This window comes from Pyrus communis, chromosome 17 (assembly GCF_963583255.1).
Source record: "Pyrus communis chromosome 17, drPyrComm1.1, whole genome shotgun sequence".
Taxonomy (NCBI): domain Eukaryota; kingdom Viridiplantae; phylum Streptophyta; class Magnoliopsida; order Rosales; family Rosaceae; genus Pyrus; species Pyrus communis.
In genome coordinates, this window is record NC_084819.1 from 18,544,668 (window position 1) to 18,562,447 (window position 17,780).

At 36.1% G+C, this 17,780-nt stretch overlaps 2 protein-coding genes across 3 annotated transcripts; both read right to left on the reverse strand.

The window, feature by feature from the left end:
- Positions 1 to 583: 583 nt before the first annotated feature.
- LOC137723422 (uncharacterized) lies at positions 584 to 2,258 on the reverse strand. The gene has a single exon (XM_068462615.1). It carries the CDS (start codon positions 2,143 to 2,145, stop codon positions 889 to 891), a length of 1,257 nt encoding a protein of 418 aa, XP_068318716.1. The 5' UTR covers positions 2,146 to 2,258; the 3' UTR covers positions 584 to 888.
- Positions 2,259 to 8,924: 6,666 nt separating this feature from the next.
- On the reverse strand, positions 8,925 to 13,853 carry LOC137723225 (uncharacterized). Of its 2 annotated transcripts, XM_068462387.1 has the most exons (7): positions 13,440 to 13,853; positions 13,274 to 13,343; positions 12,814 to 12,943; positions 12,644 to 12,699; positions 10,773 to 12,530; positions 10,190 to 10,313; positions 8,925 to 9,878 (listed from the first exon to the last, which is right to left on the reverse strand). In XM_068462387.1, the coding sequence occupies exons 3-7, from the start codon at positions 12,914 to 12,916 to the stop codon at positions 9,235 to 9,237; spliced, it is 2,685 nt and encodes an 894-aa protein (XP_068318488.1). In that variant the 5' UTR covers positions 12,917 to 12,943; positions 13,274 to 13,343; positions 13,440 to 13,853; the 3' UTR covers positions 8,925 to 9,234. The 2 variants fall into 2 exon arrangements, with proteins under 2 accessions (XP_068318488.1, XP_068318486.1); XM_068462385.1 differs by having other exon boundaries at positions 13,274 to 13,853.
- Positions 13,854 to 17,780: the final 3,927 nt, after the last annotated feature.

Genomic DNA, 17,780 nt, shown 5'->3' on the forward strand with positions numbered 1-17,780 from the left:
CATATCATTAATATCTCGAGGACCAAGAATATCCTTAAAGAATAATATTTGGCTACTCAAATGATGAACAAGAGTTCCTACTCAAAACTGTTCGTAGCCTATTTATAACACTTCATATTTAGGGTAAAAATCATTTAGATTATAAATCACTTTATAAATATCGATTTGCAAAAAATTAATTAAAACTATAACTTTCACTCATCAAACTGTATAAAAATATATTAATAAAATTGATAAAATTGATAAATGCATTATCAACCTTCTATGTATTTGCTACAATAGATTGACTAAACAACCTTATTTTCAATTTATTTGTTTAGAAATAATCTTTATATAATGGTTCATAATATGAATAATTTTGATTATAAACCAAAAAAACCCTATGATTCAAATACGTTTTAAGTAAAAATTCCTACTCATTTTTTAGCATCGTAAGCATTGTTCAACTTAAATGGAGCAGATGGATCTTCATCTTTGGGTCTCAGAGGTTCTCAACAAGGATCCATGAGAAGTTCAAAGTATGAAAAACCATGGAATAAAATCATAAATAATTGATTGACTCCATCATACCGGCACTGGTAGTGACAGCAGAGAATAAATTTAACAGTGGCAAAGTAGATGCGGGAATAAAAGATTTTCCCCATCATTTTTCATCATCATAAAACCCCATGAAAATACAGAAAGACTGCTGCAGCTCCTCTTTTTTCACAAGAAAAACAGAGATCTAAATTGGCTGGCCAGCCAGTCTTCAATGATTACACAGATGATCACATAAAATACTCAAAAGGAAAAAAAAAAAAAAAATCTATACACTTCCTTCTGAATCCACCACATCAAACTATCAAAGGTTCATGGAGATTGCCATTGGAGACCTTAATTTCTTTTACCTTACCTTGAAGAAACTGGATTCAAAGCCCTAGCAAACCCAGAATTCATGGCAGCTCCATAACCCTTTGAACTAAACCCTAAGCATCCGAGCAACCCTTGCCTGTAAGGCAAGTAAGTCTTTTTCCTCATTTCCTCAGCCTGAGCCCTGTTTGCAGTGTAATGCAGCTCATGAAGCGACGGCGGATGACGCCGCTTCCCGACCCCGTTGGTGGGTTTTCCGGCTGCCGACTTCTTCCCCGAACCACCGCTCCCACTTCCCTTCAATTTTTGCCCTTCTGAGCCCAAGCTCAAGGGGTTGCTGCATTTGGGGTCTTTTGAAACAGAGCCCTGAGCATTCTGACCGCCCTGTTTCATGGGTTTCTTCTCTTTCGCGGCGGAGAACGAAATCGACGACCAGAACTTGTGGTTGCTGCTCCGCCCTTCACTCTTACTCCGGTGAAGAAACTCCTTCAAAAAAACCCACCTTTTCGAGTTCCTCCCCACCGACGACGACCGCGACGACGAAGCTGAAACCGAAGGAGTAGTAGTTGTGGTGCTGCTCTCCTCCACTCCCTCTTCGTCTTCTTCCCCATTTTTCGCCGTCCCTTTCGGATCTTCAGCAAAGTTGCAGTCTTTCTCATCAGCTTCAATAATCTCGTTGTTCTGTCCCCACTCGAATGGTTCATTTCTCAGAGGGGACAATGATCTCGTCCTCCGCCGCAGGGACTTGTCGCGGAACCTCAGATCTCTGCCTCTCACGGGTTCGAACCCCACCCGATCCGCTTCGTCTTCCCCAGTTTCCGGCTCGAGATCCAGCAACGGAGCCAAAGTCTGGGGCTTTTCCAGGTGGGTCGAGAGCTTCATGGGTCGGATCTTCCCGTTCAAGAACAACTCGTCGGCCGAGCTCATCGGACCGGTCGGGCCGGACCCGCTCGACCCGAACCGCGCAGAGAACTCGAACTCAAAACCCATAGAAACAGAGCCGCTGCCATTCCCGCCATTCTTCTCAAACGAAGAAGAGTTCGACTTTGTGGTCAACGCGAAGTGCATTGGGCTCGCCGGAGCACTATAGAAAAACCCACCGACTGGCCCACTCCGTCCGGGGCTCGACGGCGCGCTGACGTAAGGTGTGGAGCATGTGCTGTCGTAGTCTTCAAAGAAGAGCTGGTTTTCGAGCTGGGTTTGCTGGGTTTCGGCATTACCGGGGTTTGACGGGTCGGGTTTCGGTTCAGGGTTTGGGGGTTGGGTGCCATTGCCGGGTGAAGTTTTGAGCTCCATTATTATTCTGAGCAGCTTTGTTTAGCGGAAAGAGGAGCAGAGCGTCAGAAAATATAGTACGCAGAGTGCGTACTAATTTTCACCCCTTGACATTGCATTTATTACATTTTTGCCACGGTCCTCCCGTCGTCCGTACTAGAGGTCTAAGTTTTTTATTTAAAACATTAATTTGTATTAATTAACTTAAACAATTAAACTAATCAACTTTCTGGCCTTGTTAATTTGGGTTAAAAAATTAGAAAGAAATCATTTTTGTTAATTGATGAGGACCATTAAACCAGCTTGTTTTATGTAAAAATTGGGAGTGATGTCTACGTCAGCTGAACGTCAAAGAAAATAGGATAAACTACGGTTTGACTCCTTAAATTATTACTCTAGTTGAAATTGACTTCATGAATTTTTTTTTTTTTTTTTGTTAATTAATATTTTGAACTATTTAAAATAAGCCAATTAACATTCTGTCGTTAGATTTTGTCAAATTCTAAGGCAAATTAATATTTTTATCATTAATTTTAACTTGTCAATTATAACCACCAATAACATAATAGCACGTGGACACAATATAATTAAAAAATTGATAGCATAATAAGAAACATAAAAAAAAAAAAAATCAAATTTTTGCATAAGGAACCATTTTACATTGTCTTTATCTATAATTATATGTCCATTTATCATAATTTTACTGATGAATATAAATAACACGTTAAAATTAACGATAAAAAGATTAATTTGCCCATCATTTAATTCAAAATGTAATATCTCAATCCTGTATGATGAGGGAAAAGAAATGTATTGTGTTGAGGTAGATTGTCTGTCATCTTGTTTGAATGTCCGTCTTATGCCTATATTTGTACGATCACGGTTAAACCATGTCAATATTTTATATTCTTATTATTTTTTCGTATTATTATCTGTATAAAATAAAATCAATATAAAATATTAACGTGATTTAATTATGATCGCACAAAATAAGAATAGATAGGAAAAAATCCCTCCGCCTCCGTGAACAACAACAATTAACAATTACTACAACATAAAAAGACTGAAAAAGGCGAAACATTGAGAGAAGAGAAGGGATCGACTTTGGAAATGAGAAAGTAAAGCGTTGAGGGAGGCAAGTGGGCTGCACATCGCCCTCAAATATTAATCTCCCTATTAATTCTGGTTGCTTTGCCCCACTCTCTCTCCACCTACACACACAGAAGAGAAGGATAGTGTTTCTCTCTCATCCCTCTTGTATGTATGTATGGTCTTGAGGAGTTGCATGCAGTGCTTCTGCCATGGCGGTACGATGTCATTGAGATGCGTTTTTCATTGTCCCATCCATCTTCTTCATGCCCAACACCAACAGTCCTGCATAAGCGCTACAATTATTCTTCCTCTACTTTTGGACATGTAGTGAATGCATGCATCTCTCTATATTGGATCCTCTTCGAATCTAGTGGTCCTAATCTATCAAATTCAGTCATTATGATAGTTAAAATTTAATCTAACGACTACAAATAGGGATTCACTTTAAAAATTATAATAACTTTAGCTTTTAAATTAAATTTCAACGGCCCGGATAATTGGACTTGGTGAATTAGGATCACTGAATCCGGAGAGAATCCATGTCATTATATTTTCTGATTACTCGGATTAAACAAAGATCAAGGATTTGGCCCCATCTCTGCATATTCTTTAATTTCAAGGAGATCAAAACTTTAAATTAAATTTATAGACTAAATAATGTGTTACTAATAAAAAATAAAAATGCGTTAATTAAAACTTAAGCAATAATCCAATTATCAACATCCACGTTATTTAGTTTACAAAATTTGATTAAAAAATTTGGTCTTCTTAACTTTACTCCTTCTAGAATAAACATTTCTCATACCACAAATCACACTTTGATAATTTGCATTTATCCTTGTGATTTTGATGGGGAGAAATGATAAGAAGACTTTTTCCAATGTGAAAATCTCTGCTATCTTCATAGTTCATAGGATCGTAACCTTTGGGCAGCTATCCCAAGGCTAAGTTTCTAATTAATAACTAATCATTATAAAACCTAGATTTGGATTCTCTCCGAGGCAACTGGTCGGGATCCTCCTGACAAGTGTTAGTGGACCGTTGAATTTTTATCCAAATGCTACAATTATTATAACTTTTAGAGGGCCCCCTTGTTTGTAGCCGTTGGATAAAAATCCAAGGGTCCACTAACACTGGTCAGGAGGATCCCGACCAGTTGACTCGGAGAGGATCCAAATCCATAAAACCCCAAACTATCTCAAGTAAAACCATAGTTTAATCCATAATAAAGATAAACAATATTACTAATTAATCTTGTAATCTGCATACTTTGTGGGAAAGGGATCTTCTCCAGATCTCTTATTTCCCTGTACCCAAGAAAATTGTAAGAATATTGGTTTGAGAGAGACATGGACGGAGCCAATGAAGGCTCACTGGGGGAGATGCCCCCACTCAAGTAATTCGTTTGTTTAGTTGCATACTACAATTATATAATATACACGGGTTATCTTTAAAGAAAATGTACGTATCTAATATCCAACATACATTCATTCTACTTATACTTCATATCAAATATTATATGAGCAATAGTGTTCTTGTTCTATTATTCAACCCAAAAAAAAACCCTCTCTTGCCTATCATGTACTTATATTTTTCTCATCACTTTGCATTTTCCACTACTGTATTGAAATTTTTTTAGGGATACTTTAGATGCAGTCCCTAATCTTTAACATTCTTTGATTAAAACCTTAATAGTATTCAAAATTTCATCAAGATCCCTTGACTTTGTACACCTCATTATATTACTATTAATATTAATATTTTTATAGTTTTGACATTAATTGTGTGATATTTTATGAGATTTATAATCCTATAAATTTAAAATCCCTTATTATAATACTATTAGAAACAGTTACAATAAAAAAATTCAAACATTTTGATTGAATAAATGCATAAAAACTATGTAAAAATAAGAAATAATAAATGGCAAATTAAAAGAAAATTGGTACATTTTACAAAAAAATTGATACATTTCACATATAACAAAGTGGTACATTAATAAAGAAGAATGGGTACATTATAAATAAATTAGGGTACATATAAAAGATTAAAAATTATGAGTACAAATGAATTTTTAAAAATATAGGCGCTAAAAGAAATTAATACATAGGTACAAAATAAAACTAAAAAGAAAATACTACAAATTAAAAAAAAATGTTGCAAATTAAAAGTGGGTACAAACTAAAAATATAAATATATGATACAAAGTCTAGGCATAAAACATAAATATACCATATGTAATTTTTCTATCATTGATTAAATATACAATGTCATGTGACGGTATACACATGGGTACAAACACAAATAAAACTTTAAAAAATAGGGGCACAAAAAGAAACTAATATATGGGTACAAATTAAAAATGAAAAGAAAGTTGGTACAAATTAAAAAAAATATTTGCAAATTAAAAATAGGTACAAACTAAAAATAAAAATATATGATAAAAAATTTAGCCATAAATATAAATATACTAATTGTAACATTTTTAACACTAAATGAATATATTTAAAAATAAAAATATTTTATTATTCAAATAATTAATGATGTTATTAATACCCAATGACCTTAATAAAAAATTCAAAATGAATAGGATTTTGATCAATGGAGTAACAAAAAGAAGAATGTGAACCTAATTTTTCCATTTTTTTAACATTGAAATTATGATACATCATTATTTGAAACCATCATTAATATCATATTGCGTATAACCATACTATAATAAGGTTTTCTTAGTTGTTTTCGGTTGCCCCTATTAGAAAAAAATTCTGGCTTCATCCCTATAGAGAGAGAGAGAGAGAGAGAGAGAGAGAGAGAGAGAGAGTAGTGACCATGCTTATCTAGTAACGTTTTCTTAGTTGTTTTCGGTTGCCCCTATTAGAAAAAAATTCTGACTTCGTCCCGAGAGAGAGAGAGAGAGAGAGAGAGAGAGAGAGTAGTGACCATGCTTATCTAGCATGGGAAATATTATAAGCCCACATTAGAAACCCAGAATAAACAAGTAGAAGTCATTGCTTGTCCACTTACTTGTCCACCAAGCTGAGGCTAATATGTGTTTTGATAGATTTTGGCAAAATCCAATCTAAATTAGACAAAGCAATTGATACCTCCATGTGCAATTTGCCATACCATCACATGCTCTGTTTTTTCTTTTCTTTTGTTTGCACAATGTAAATCTTAGGTTATTGTTCATAAATCTGGGTTTTTTCCCATCCACAAAGATTAAGATATAGTTGTGATTACAGTGAACTACTTTTAAACTGTAGATTATTGTTGTACTTCTCCGGTGTACAACTCTCACATTGTTCATTTGACTTGTATTGAGCTAAACTACACTAGTATGGCGACCCCAAGCTAACAGGACTCTCATTATTGCGAAGGCCGGGCGCCGGAAGAACATCTGCAGTACGCAACCTTAACCTTACTTTGTAAAGAGGTTAATTCCAAAACTTAAACCCGTAACCTTTCGATAATATGGGATTACAATTAATACTGATTAATACAAAGTTTTGAGAGTCATGAATTGTGTTGCCAAAAGATAATAACAGTTTATGGCTTTTGGTTTTTTATGTGGCTCTGCTTAGGTTAAGTTAGGTAGGGTGTCCCTCAATGAAACAATACTTTGATATAAGCTCTTTTGTTTTGATCAAAGCTTGTCCGGAGCACAAAAAGGCCCACTTGGTGGCACATGATTTATCAGGATGGCAGATTCCACCAACAGTTTGGTACAAGGAAACTAGTGTTTGTATTGTTGTATACTTTTTATGAGTGACCATGGTAAGAAATCTCATCTGAATAATATCTACGGTTATCATTTGTGGTGATAAGTGACTTACAGTTTAAGTAACTAAAAGTATTTATTTATGCATTCAAAATCCTGTGTACGAATCTTCCTCCCCCAACATCGTTCGTATTGGAAAGAAAAGTTACCATTTCTCTCGTGTTGCATTTGATATGCTAAATGTATTTTAAGTTAAACATAGTTTAACCTATATAGCTTTGGGCGAACCCTAAACATGAAGAGTTGTTCTTTTAGATTTTGAAGTAAATGGTGAAAAAAAATTATAGAATTCAATGTGATGAAGTTTTAGGAACATGTTATGGCTATTGAATTACACAGTTACTCTTGTCTCCCTGAATGGAGGTAAGAAATGCACTTAAAGTAGAATTTTTTAGTGTATCAGAAACACAGATCAGTACAACAAGTGTTATAATACAATTGCTTGAAAGGTAGGAGTCGACAGTTGGTTTGCCATGGTTGAAAGTCCTTCACTCAATTTTTACTGTTTTACATTTACTCTATTTCTGTTTGTGGTTAAATAAGAAAAGGGAACAAGTTTATTCAATTTGCCCCATTTGTTTACCACTACTCTTGGTCTTCAACGGACAAGGATTGCCTACCCTTCCACTTCTAATGCGCTTCAGTGCCTTTTTGTTTGTGTGGTCACGATTAAGCCACGTTAACATTTTATATTACTATTCATTTTTGTCTTACTATCTCTATAAAAAAAAATATAAAATGTTGACATAACTTAACCGTGATCACACAAAGTAGAAGGGTACGAGAGGGCACCAAAAGTGGTAAGGCAGACAACCCTTATCTGTCTTCAACTGCCTTTGTGTGAGATAGGTCATGATTGTGTCTATAACACTTGTCACGTATAGGATATTCTCCAATGACACAACATATTTTCTCCTACTTTATAATAATTTCAGCTCACATTTGCCAAGAAACTAACCCGTTTAGAAGCCTAGCCCTTGGGTAGGAGAAATTTTTTTGTTAGTGTTGTCTGACCATGGAAGTTCTCACGTATTAACCACCGAGGGTCAGGTGAGATCAGAATACAGAAGGTTGTATACTTTTGTCAGTTTGTCGAAAGATTTTCGCTTGCAACCAAAAGATTGTTTTAGTGTCATTAGATGTTCAATAAATATTTGTCACATGTTCAAAAAGTACATGATACATCATCCGTCCAATAAACATTAGTCAAGTAATGCATTAGTAACAATGGAATCTCTCCAACTAAAAATGACGTGCTCTAAATGAATGCCCCTACGTAAGTTTTTCTCCTCCAATTCCAATAGGGTTGATTAGACCTGTACTAGACGTCAGATTGGTACCACGGCAAAAGCTAGTACCAGAACCAAACTTCGCACCAAGCCAAGATCTCTGGTTATTCAGATTTGAATGGAATCTGAGCGGTTAAACTTATAATCCATCGTGTAGTAACTTTACATAGCTTCATCCTGGATAAAACATTGCTATGTTAGTGCAATTAAAATTGTACATTTTGCAGCTTGCAATAGGAGAAGAACTTAAGAGTGTGGTACCTCTTTTGGCGGGGAATGAATTGCGTGAATGAAGCCAAGATGATAACGTGACAGTTTCTTAAACCAAGCATGCGATGTCGTATGAGAAATTTGAGAGTTAAAAGACATGACACGTGGTAAGTTTAGGACAATACTACCTTAACGTTAGAAGTTCCACGTAAATCTCTCTCCATTTGGTGGATCGGGTTTGTAGCAAGGGGATTTCTAGTTTGCAGCACCAGTGTTCCTCATCTATTAGAACTTTAACCACACATTCAACCATCGGTTATTTCGGTGCATGTCATACACCGAACCAATGTACAATTTCGGAGGAGAGTTGTAGGATTAGAATAGATTAATCCAATCACCAAAAGTGAATAAAGAATTGGATAAAATGTTAATTCCCTCCTGCAGGAGAACTAATCGTCAGAAAATATGGAGTAATTAATCTCACTACAACCCCATGACCCAAAACCTAAAAACCGAACCAAAGGCCCGGAATGCTTAAGTTATCCATTCCAATCCAGTCTAGTCCGATGAGATCAAATCCTACCTCCTAATCGAATTCAATCCTAGACACCAAGGACTTCGCACGGGAAATGAAAAATGGTTTACTAGCAGTAGATTCTAATGTTGAGGAAATTATCATCTGGAAGAAAATATTTAAAGAGGGGCTCGAAGTTCTTAATACAAGGCAAACTCAAAGAGGGACTAGAAGTTAAAAAAATCAGACACCAACTCATCCACCAGACAATTCAGTATCCCCTTCTCAATCTCCAGACCCTCCTCAAATGCTTCGACTTCGAAGTCAAGCCATTTCCCACGCTGAGTGCTCATGTCCTTGTCCACAAGGTCATCCCCAATCAGTTCTACCATGTTTTTACAACCCGAAATCTCTTTGTACAACTCCTCAGCTAGCCGTCCCTTCCTCTGAGACAATGTGGTCAATCTATCCCACGCTTTGCGGCTTCCCACAAAAATTTGCTTGCATCTGAACTGCAGGGTTTCGTTTACGCAGTCAAACAAGATCTTCTGCTCGAGCTTCAGATACTCTTCTTGTTCTTGATTATCCAAATGGTCAAAGAGACTGGGGGTGATGACGTGTTGAGCATCACCCAATGCGAACTCTTCCATCTCTAAATCTACATTGCTTATGATGTATCTTACATATTCCAGTTCCCAATCGTTTGTTTGATTAAAATAATAGGAACCTGAGATTATAGTCGTACTCTTTCCGCTGGCATCCCCTGTGGAAGCTGAAGAGGCTGAGTCGAGGAACTCTGAAACACCATATGAAGAGAATGAACTACCTTGATCTTGAACTTGAGCCAACGAACATCTCTCAGTGTCACTGCCTGTAAATGGAGAGTATAGCATGCATGTTAAATCATTTTTCTAATTTTTACTAATTGCAAGACTATCAACTAGCATAGACATTCTCAAAGCTGTGTAATTCACGTTCTTGCATATACATAAAACTCGTCCACGCCTAATAGATCTTTTAATATTTTCTCTGGTCCACTAGGTTCTTGGCTATTCTTTGATAGTAATGAGTAAATGTGAAGCTATTCACAGTGCAAAAACTCTTAATCTGACACTTAGATCTAAGATATTGTTACGGAATGTATGTACTGGAAAAGGAAGATATAGAAAAGTTTAGTTGTACCATTGGTGCTTCGACTCTCAAATGAGTGTTCAAAAACTGAAACTGGACTAAGACGTCGATCAAATTCTTTTCCAGTTGCACTGTTTCTGATGCTACTGATACACTCTTCCACGCCTTCTGATCCCTGAAATGTTTTAAGAGAATTTGATTAGCATGTGAGTATATCTTCATGACGTAAACTAAGAATCAAAATAACACAGCTCTTGACAAGATTAATGGGACCAAAGTGCAAGAATTTTATCCAAAATTTCAAATATCAATAAAATCTAAATCTTTTTCACAAATATGGATCAAATACAGACTAGTATAGCTGATTGCTTAATTTGTCACGTTATCTCTCAAATATTTTCACCCAGCTGTAGTGGAATTTGAATTTTATTTTTAACACAGACCCTTGACTTTGAAGCACGGATTGGTATCTTAAGAAAAGACCTATAATTCTAGGTACCTATAGAACAAACTAAGAGTGAAAATGTTTATACAAAAGAAAAAGGAAAAACCAACAGCAAAAAATCATGAGTCAAGAACATTAACAATAAACAGAATCTGCGTAAGGAAAAATGTATATACAAAAGAAACAAACCTGCCACTGCTGGTTAACCTCAACCGACAAGCAACCATTGTCGTATGTGCTGTGAGTTTTATGTTTGGTTAAACCAAATTTGAACCCCTTGCCTCTTGATGTAGTGCTAGCCACACTGGAAACCATATCTTGCAAGCAAGACGTAGAACTACCAGAAGTCACTTCACTGGATTGATTACGCTGAGATGACTCAACTTTACATGACAGTTCTTGAAGCTTTTGTTCCAAAAGGACACTCAAAGCATCACCACCAATCACGTTCAACCCAGGAGAAGATAATGTGAAATTCTCTGGATAGAACTGCTCATCATTGTTACCAAAAGAATCAATACAATAGCTGTTATTTATACTTGTGACTTGAGGTGACTGCAATTCAGCGAATGATCTTTTCAGGGGAGACGTGAATGTAAATGAAATAACATCCATGCCTTGGTTCCTATTATCTGCGCCCAAATTGGTGCACCCATTCCTTGAAACATTACATTTCACTGATCTTTCATCCTCCCCAATATATGCTTCATCGGAAACAGTTTCTTCTGAGCGAACATCCTGATGAACAGACCTTAAGTTTCCACAAACATTCTTTCTTGTGGTTAATGAAAACTCTTTTCCAGTAGCAGTTGCCCTTGAGCCCATCTTTCTGGAACCAATTTCAGAGCTTAGAATAGTCTTATTCACAGTTTTGCTTGGCCCACTAGAGCCATCAGGTGGCCACATTCTTCTAGTAGGCTGATTAGGAACCATACCTTTTGAAGTCATTTTCTCTCTGTTAGATACACAATTCTGCTTCTGGTTATTCTGCTTGAGCGCAGTTCTTGTGTTGTCAACGGAAGTTCTCTTATGCATAGGTCTTTGTGTAGTTGACCTGCTCTTGGAAAACTGATTTTGTTTGACCTCATTTTGTTCCTTCTGGTTCATAAAACTTTTATTACTAGAAGAAGTTGACCCCTCCCTTCTCTGAACATTGACCTTTGCTTGTTCTGCAAGTGATGGTGATTTGCCCTTATTCCTCATATCCCTGTAACTTTGTTTTTCTGAATCCACAGAAGCCTTGGATACTGGTACATTACCTGACCCGTTCTGGCGCCTGTCACTCGGCAGTCCTTTCACATACCTCAAGTCACTAGCTTCCTTGGGTCCTTCAGGTCTTGATGCTTTATGCACAGCTTCCATCTTCTCTTTCAAATCCCGAATTCTCAAGGGAATTGAAGAAGGCCCCACAGATGACACTTTGCTCCTGGCAGATGGTCGAGGACTTGCCTCAATGATCTTTGAGGCTGCCTCCATTACATAAGCCGCATTTTTTGGTGGAATGAAGCCAGGACTCTTGACAGGTGACAAAAGCTTATGTTGAGGAACTGGAATTGACTTGGCTGATTTTGGAGGCAAAGCTTCTGTTTGAAATCTCTTAATTGGGTGGCATGGTACCCCCTGTGTCCTAGGCTCTACAAGATTCCAAGAAAACCTATCCAGCTTCTTTGGCACATTTATGTACTCGGTGGCATAAAAATCACTGCACAAATTACGACCACTCCTCTCATGTTGAGATGCTTTAAGCGACTGGGAGTCAAAGAGTAGGGCAGAAGATGGCTCCAGGGCAGTTGAAGCAGGCAGTGAATCCAGACCCATTAATCTAGCAACTACACCAGGGGCTCTAACCCCACATCCCTCATCACTGGTCACTGATGAAGCACAATTCCAGTCATTACTTCCTTTATTACTTGAAGTGGTTGCAGTTCCACTCTCATCCACCTCTACCTGCAAATATCCCAACAGTATAAAAAGTAAAAACGCATATTCTCGATATTTCCATCACATGAAAAAGAAACAAGAGTATGACTAACATCAGAGGGTAGAGGATCTTTGCCTACCCTATAGAGCCCTGGCTTTGAGAAACTCTCCATATATTCTTTCCCATGCTTTAATCCTTTACAGTCAAAATGCCAAAAGTTAAACACAATGCTTAACTAAGAACCACCACTTACAGATAAATAAGCCAGATATACAACAAAAAATGATGTAAAATAGAAAAGAAAACTACCCGATGATTCAGAACTGGCCGAGAAGAGCTTCTTCCGAGATTTTCCATTCCAGTCAAACAAGTTAAGAAAGCTCCCTTTTGAACGTTTCTTCTCAACCTCCATTTTTGTCTTCCACAGACCTATAGGAGCCTGGGATTCAAACAAAAAGGACCACTTCAACAGAACCCATGTGGCAATTTGCACTAAATGTGCAAAGGTATTCAAAATATAACAACACTGCCAACCAATCAGCATGAATTAAGACCTAAAATTTACCTACATTGCTTATTGACCAATTAAAATAACAAAACAAAACTACACTCCTAAAGTTTCAACATTTGCTTAAAATGTACATCATTTTTCAAATCAACACCACAAATCGGATTATACCATTAATTATACATATGAAGAGAAGCAAATGGGTACCCTCTAAAATCAATAGAAAGCACAAATCAATAATCTTTTCAATCAAAATCTCACCTCAAATCCTTCATCTGCAGAACCCCATTTTTCCACACTAGAAAGTTCACTCCTCTATCTTCTTTCCCTTCTGTACACACAGAAAATCACTCAAATCCCACGCTTTTTCCGAACTCAGCAACTAAGATTCAAATACGCAGAAGGACATTCAGTCAAATGAGTAAACCTTCAGTCAATTTGAACCACATTCTCTTCACCCAAGAACCCACATTTACAAAAACGCCAGCTCTTTCTTTCTATTTTTGGACCAAATTTTGTGCTGAAAAACAAGAACAATCGGGTGTGGAGGAAATGATTGAAGATCTGAAAGCGTAGAGCAGCAGAATCATTTGGGTTTTGAAAGTAAAGAAAACAGTCTTTAAATATCAGCGAGAGAGAGAAAGTCTTTGGGAATGCAACAGGGGAAAAATGTCAAACTTGAGAGAAATCAGAGGGAAATTTGCAGAAACTAGAGAGAGAGAGAGAGAGAGAGAGAGAGAATTTGAAATGGAAGAAAGAAGAGACATTAGAACTTAGCACCGAGCAAGGAATTGGATGAAAAAAAGAAGAAAACGCATCGCTGTGAAGGAGAGCTGCTGAGTGGCTGATGAGTTCTGTGAAGCTTGAGAAATGCCAACCTTTTTCTTATTTTATTTTATTACTTATTTATTTTCTGGACCACTCTACCACCCTGCCTCCTTTTTTTATTTAATTTTTTTTCAGGTAGATCATGTGCCACAGCGTATACCGCCCTGCCACGTGGACTCTAAATTGAGAAATCAACATATATGAAAATAACTCATTATCCCGTGTTGTTTCAGTGCAATAATACATTGTCATTTGAAAAGGAAACAAAATACTTGCACATGAGAATACAGTATTGGACAAGGAACATCACAGACAATAAATCCATTTCAAACATTGATGACTGTAAATTCATTTCATATAACACATTCTCCTAAATTGATAGTTTTGAGCCCTATCTTTAATGCTAAGATCAATCGAAGGTTCAATTCACTCGAATTAAAATCGTCGGTTTCGATCCTATTTTGGGAATTGCCTAGAGAGTTGAAAATCATATGACTTGCTTTCTTTTGTCGCATAAATTTTCATGAATGTGAATCAATGTGTATTGTTTAAGGGTTTTAGTGGTCTATAAATTATGGTCAAATTTCACGTTTTATGAAGTTATAATGATTTATTTAGCTCTCTTTAATCACCTACTCATAAAAAAATGAGACTTTATATACTTAGGATTCGTGTTGATCACACACATTTATAAATGGATCGTGTACACAAGAATTTCTCCTTACTTTTTTCTCAACATCGAGTCCGTTCATTCGTCTGTCGATGACTTCAGCAAGATGGATGGCATGGCTCCTACTCGCCCTTATAGTTTTCTGCGTGCAATGTTGGTGGTTTTGACGAAATTTCTAAGGATTTTGACAATAGGTGGTAAAGTGAGACCAGATATTAGTCAACATGCCAATGCAAATAAAGGAGTAGGATTATCTCCTCTCCTCTTTCTTTCTTCCTCTTTGTGATGTTGATTTAACTTAATCGTGACCGCTCAAATATAAAAAAAGAAAATGTTTGAAAGAGAGAATCATACTCTATAAATAATTGTGAAGTTTGGTAGTAATGTGAGATTTGACAATGCATTCAAGGACACTACAATAATTAACCCTTAGGCAAATGCAACAAAATGCATTAATGACATGTTTTTTACCAATAAAATTTAAATTCAGAAAAAAAACATAGTTCTTTTGTCTTTAAAAGGGAAAAATATAATCATGGTTCATTATTGGTCTACAATACTATACAACTTCACACAAGTAGTAGCTACCAGTTCTTGGGGTGATTTTTAAAATAGGTTATGAAGTTCTAATTTTTTCGTATTGCACTAAAGGGTATTGAAATTGTACCATTTGTTTAGTATGTGACGTATTAAGCTTGAGACTCTTATACGAGTTAACGTTTAAATTACATTTGCATTATACTGACAAAAAGACTCATAAATTTAATTTATTAGACGTTCAAAGAGATAAAAATGTGTAAATTGGTACAATTTCAAAACCTTAGAGTGCAATGTTAGAAAATTAAAACTTCATGATCCATTTTAAAAATCACCTCAAACTTAAGAAGTGTAAAATGCAATTACCCTTTATATGTGTGTGTGTGTGTACAAGCCCTTTATTCAAAGAGATTCCTATTTTTTTTTGGTTAAAATGAGGCCTAGTTGTGGGGTTCACTCCACATCGATGAACACTATGTTTTAAAAAATATCAAAATTTCATTATGATAATAAAATGAGTAAATGGTTTCAGATTTAATTATTTTTTGCAATGATGATCTATGAACGAAAACATAAAAAATATATGGTTCAGATCGTTGAAATTCGATGTATAATTAACCTCGCAATGTATTTTTTCCAAAAAATAAAGATTCATTTGGATAAAGACTCTGTATTTATATGTATACATTTACATTTATATTTTTTGGATGGTGACATTACTTTTCACAACTTAAGGGTGTTGCCATCTTCGAAGTTTTTTTTTGCTGCTTGTTAAGATTCCATGCAAAAGGTCCACTATCCTTTTCTTATAGATAAAAAGTCTCATTTTTTAAAAAATAATAAAACACAACATTTGGCCAAACAAGTTTGTTTTCCTTTGTCCTCTTCATATCACCGGCGTCATTACATATGAGGATGATATTGATATTCTCACTTTAATCCCTTTCACATGGGAGAAACTTTCTTCACACCCGGCGCTGAAGGGACGTTGACGATGTTTCAAACCATTCGTACGAAAAAAACCTACGTGAAATAGAGCATATTAAGATAACAACATTCTAAATATATCATCTGTCATTGTGTGTTTTACTTATACAACGTTGCATGTTGGTTTGGAACAATGATACCTACAAAGAGAACAAATGATTGGAAAGAGATATTTTTTTGATCTTATTGTCCAGAGTCCAAAGATCAGGCAATCGGAACCACTCAAATTGAATTCGACGGCCCTCATTAACTCATTGCACTGACCCACCTCGTACAAAAGCTTTAATCTATCTTTCTCACAAATCAAAAGTTTAAATTTATTGATCATTAAACTCTGGACAGTAAATCCGAAAATAATTCAAATTGTAAGTGATTAAGAGAGCTCATACGTAAATGATTTGCAGACAGAATGAGCCCACAAGAAACACATTATTTAGGGTTGTTACTATGTCATAGTCTAGTAGAATCTAATGAGGTCTGCTTGCTATTTTGCAACACTTAAACAATATGTTAATCGCTATGATTGCATGTGCCATTTGTCAACTAATTCTTTATGGTTTCTTAGATCTTGGTCTTAATCATAGATCTTTGGTTTTTTGTTTAAAAAAAAAATCAAAATCATAATTCATTTTTCCTTTTCCTTTTGACCACAGAACCACGTCGATATGACAAGACAAATGGTTGGCAGAGTAATAATTGACTTGCCCGATGTCAAATTATAAAGCATTGTTTTTGGAAAATAACTTAAATACACTCGATATAATTTTTGCTCTCCCAATCTTTTATCTCAATTATCATGTGAAAGCAAGCATTTATCTTTGAGAGCAAGCCTTGAGACAGTTATCACAAGGATTGGATGCATTCTTGCATGCATGTTCATATAAGAAGATATTTTTTTTGTCATAAATTAGAAGGTTGAAAACTCAAATGGGGAACCATTATTTTGTTTTTTCTTTCTTTTGGGAATAAATGAAAAAAAATATAAAAAGATCACCTAATTGAAACAACATTTGAGGAACATTCACCTTCCCAAATCCCACAAGTGAGAAAAAAAACTTCTAAAATTCAGAAGTTAGAACCAACGATCACTTTTCCTTTGCATGCATGCATGCAAATTGCAATCATAAAAGCCTCGTACACACATACGTAGAATATATGCTCGTACGTTCATACACACGAATTGAATGGGAAACTTGGACATTTGAGCTTTCAATGTCTTCAAATCGATCAAAGTATTTCAAATGGTACGTACAATCTCGAGACATTTCCTCTTGAACCAACGGTATCCTTTCTTCAAAGACCTCTTCACCTTCCCCTCAGCACCATACAACTTATACCTAGCCACTCGGCCTCTTCTCTTAATCTCCGGATCTTTCCACCACAATTTCATCGACTTTGACTTCGTCGACGGCGCTCTCTTTGTCCTCGCCTTCATCCCCCCGATGCGCAGTTGAAGATCATTGTGTTGTCCTGTTTTCATAGAGGGATTTGGATCCCATGATGGATGAAAATGTGGCCTCCCTATATACATTGTGTGGTTTTCGCTTAATCTCCTCATGTTCACCATCTCTAGGTCGTTCCGGCAACCAGCAGTTGCATATGAACGGTATCGAATCTCCTCCATTGATATTCTCTCTCTCTCTCCTGTTCTGGAAAGATTTCTCTTTGAACGTTTTCGCGATGGAGAGGGAGAGAGTTTAGAGACTCCGAGGCATGTTAATTATGTGCATTATTAGGATTTATTTT

Excerpts from the sequence above, each read along its gene's own strand:
- LOC137723422 (XM_068462615.1), bottom strand. The coding sequence starts at position 2,145 with ATGGAGCTCAAAACTTCACCCGGCAATGGCACCCAACCCCCAAACCCT.
- LOC137723225 (XM_068462387.1), bottom strand. The coding sequence starts at position 12,916 with ATGGAGGTTGAGAAGAAACGTTCAAAAGGGAGCTTTCTTAACTTGTTT. Across the intron at positions 12,531-12,643 it reads CAAAGCCAGGGCTCTATAGG|GTAGAGGTGGATGAGAGTGG; the intron begins GTAGGCAAAGAT and ends GGATATTTGCAG. Across the intron at positions 10,314-10,772 it reads AGGTTAACCAGCAGTGGCAG|GGATCAGAAGGCGTGGAAGA; the intron begins GTTTGTTTCTTT and ends AAAACATTTCAG.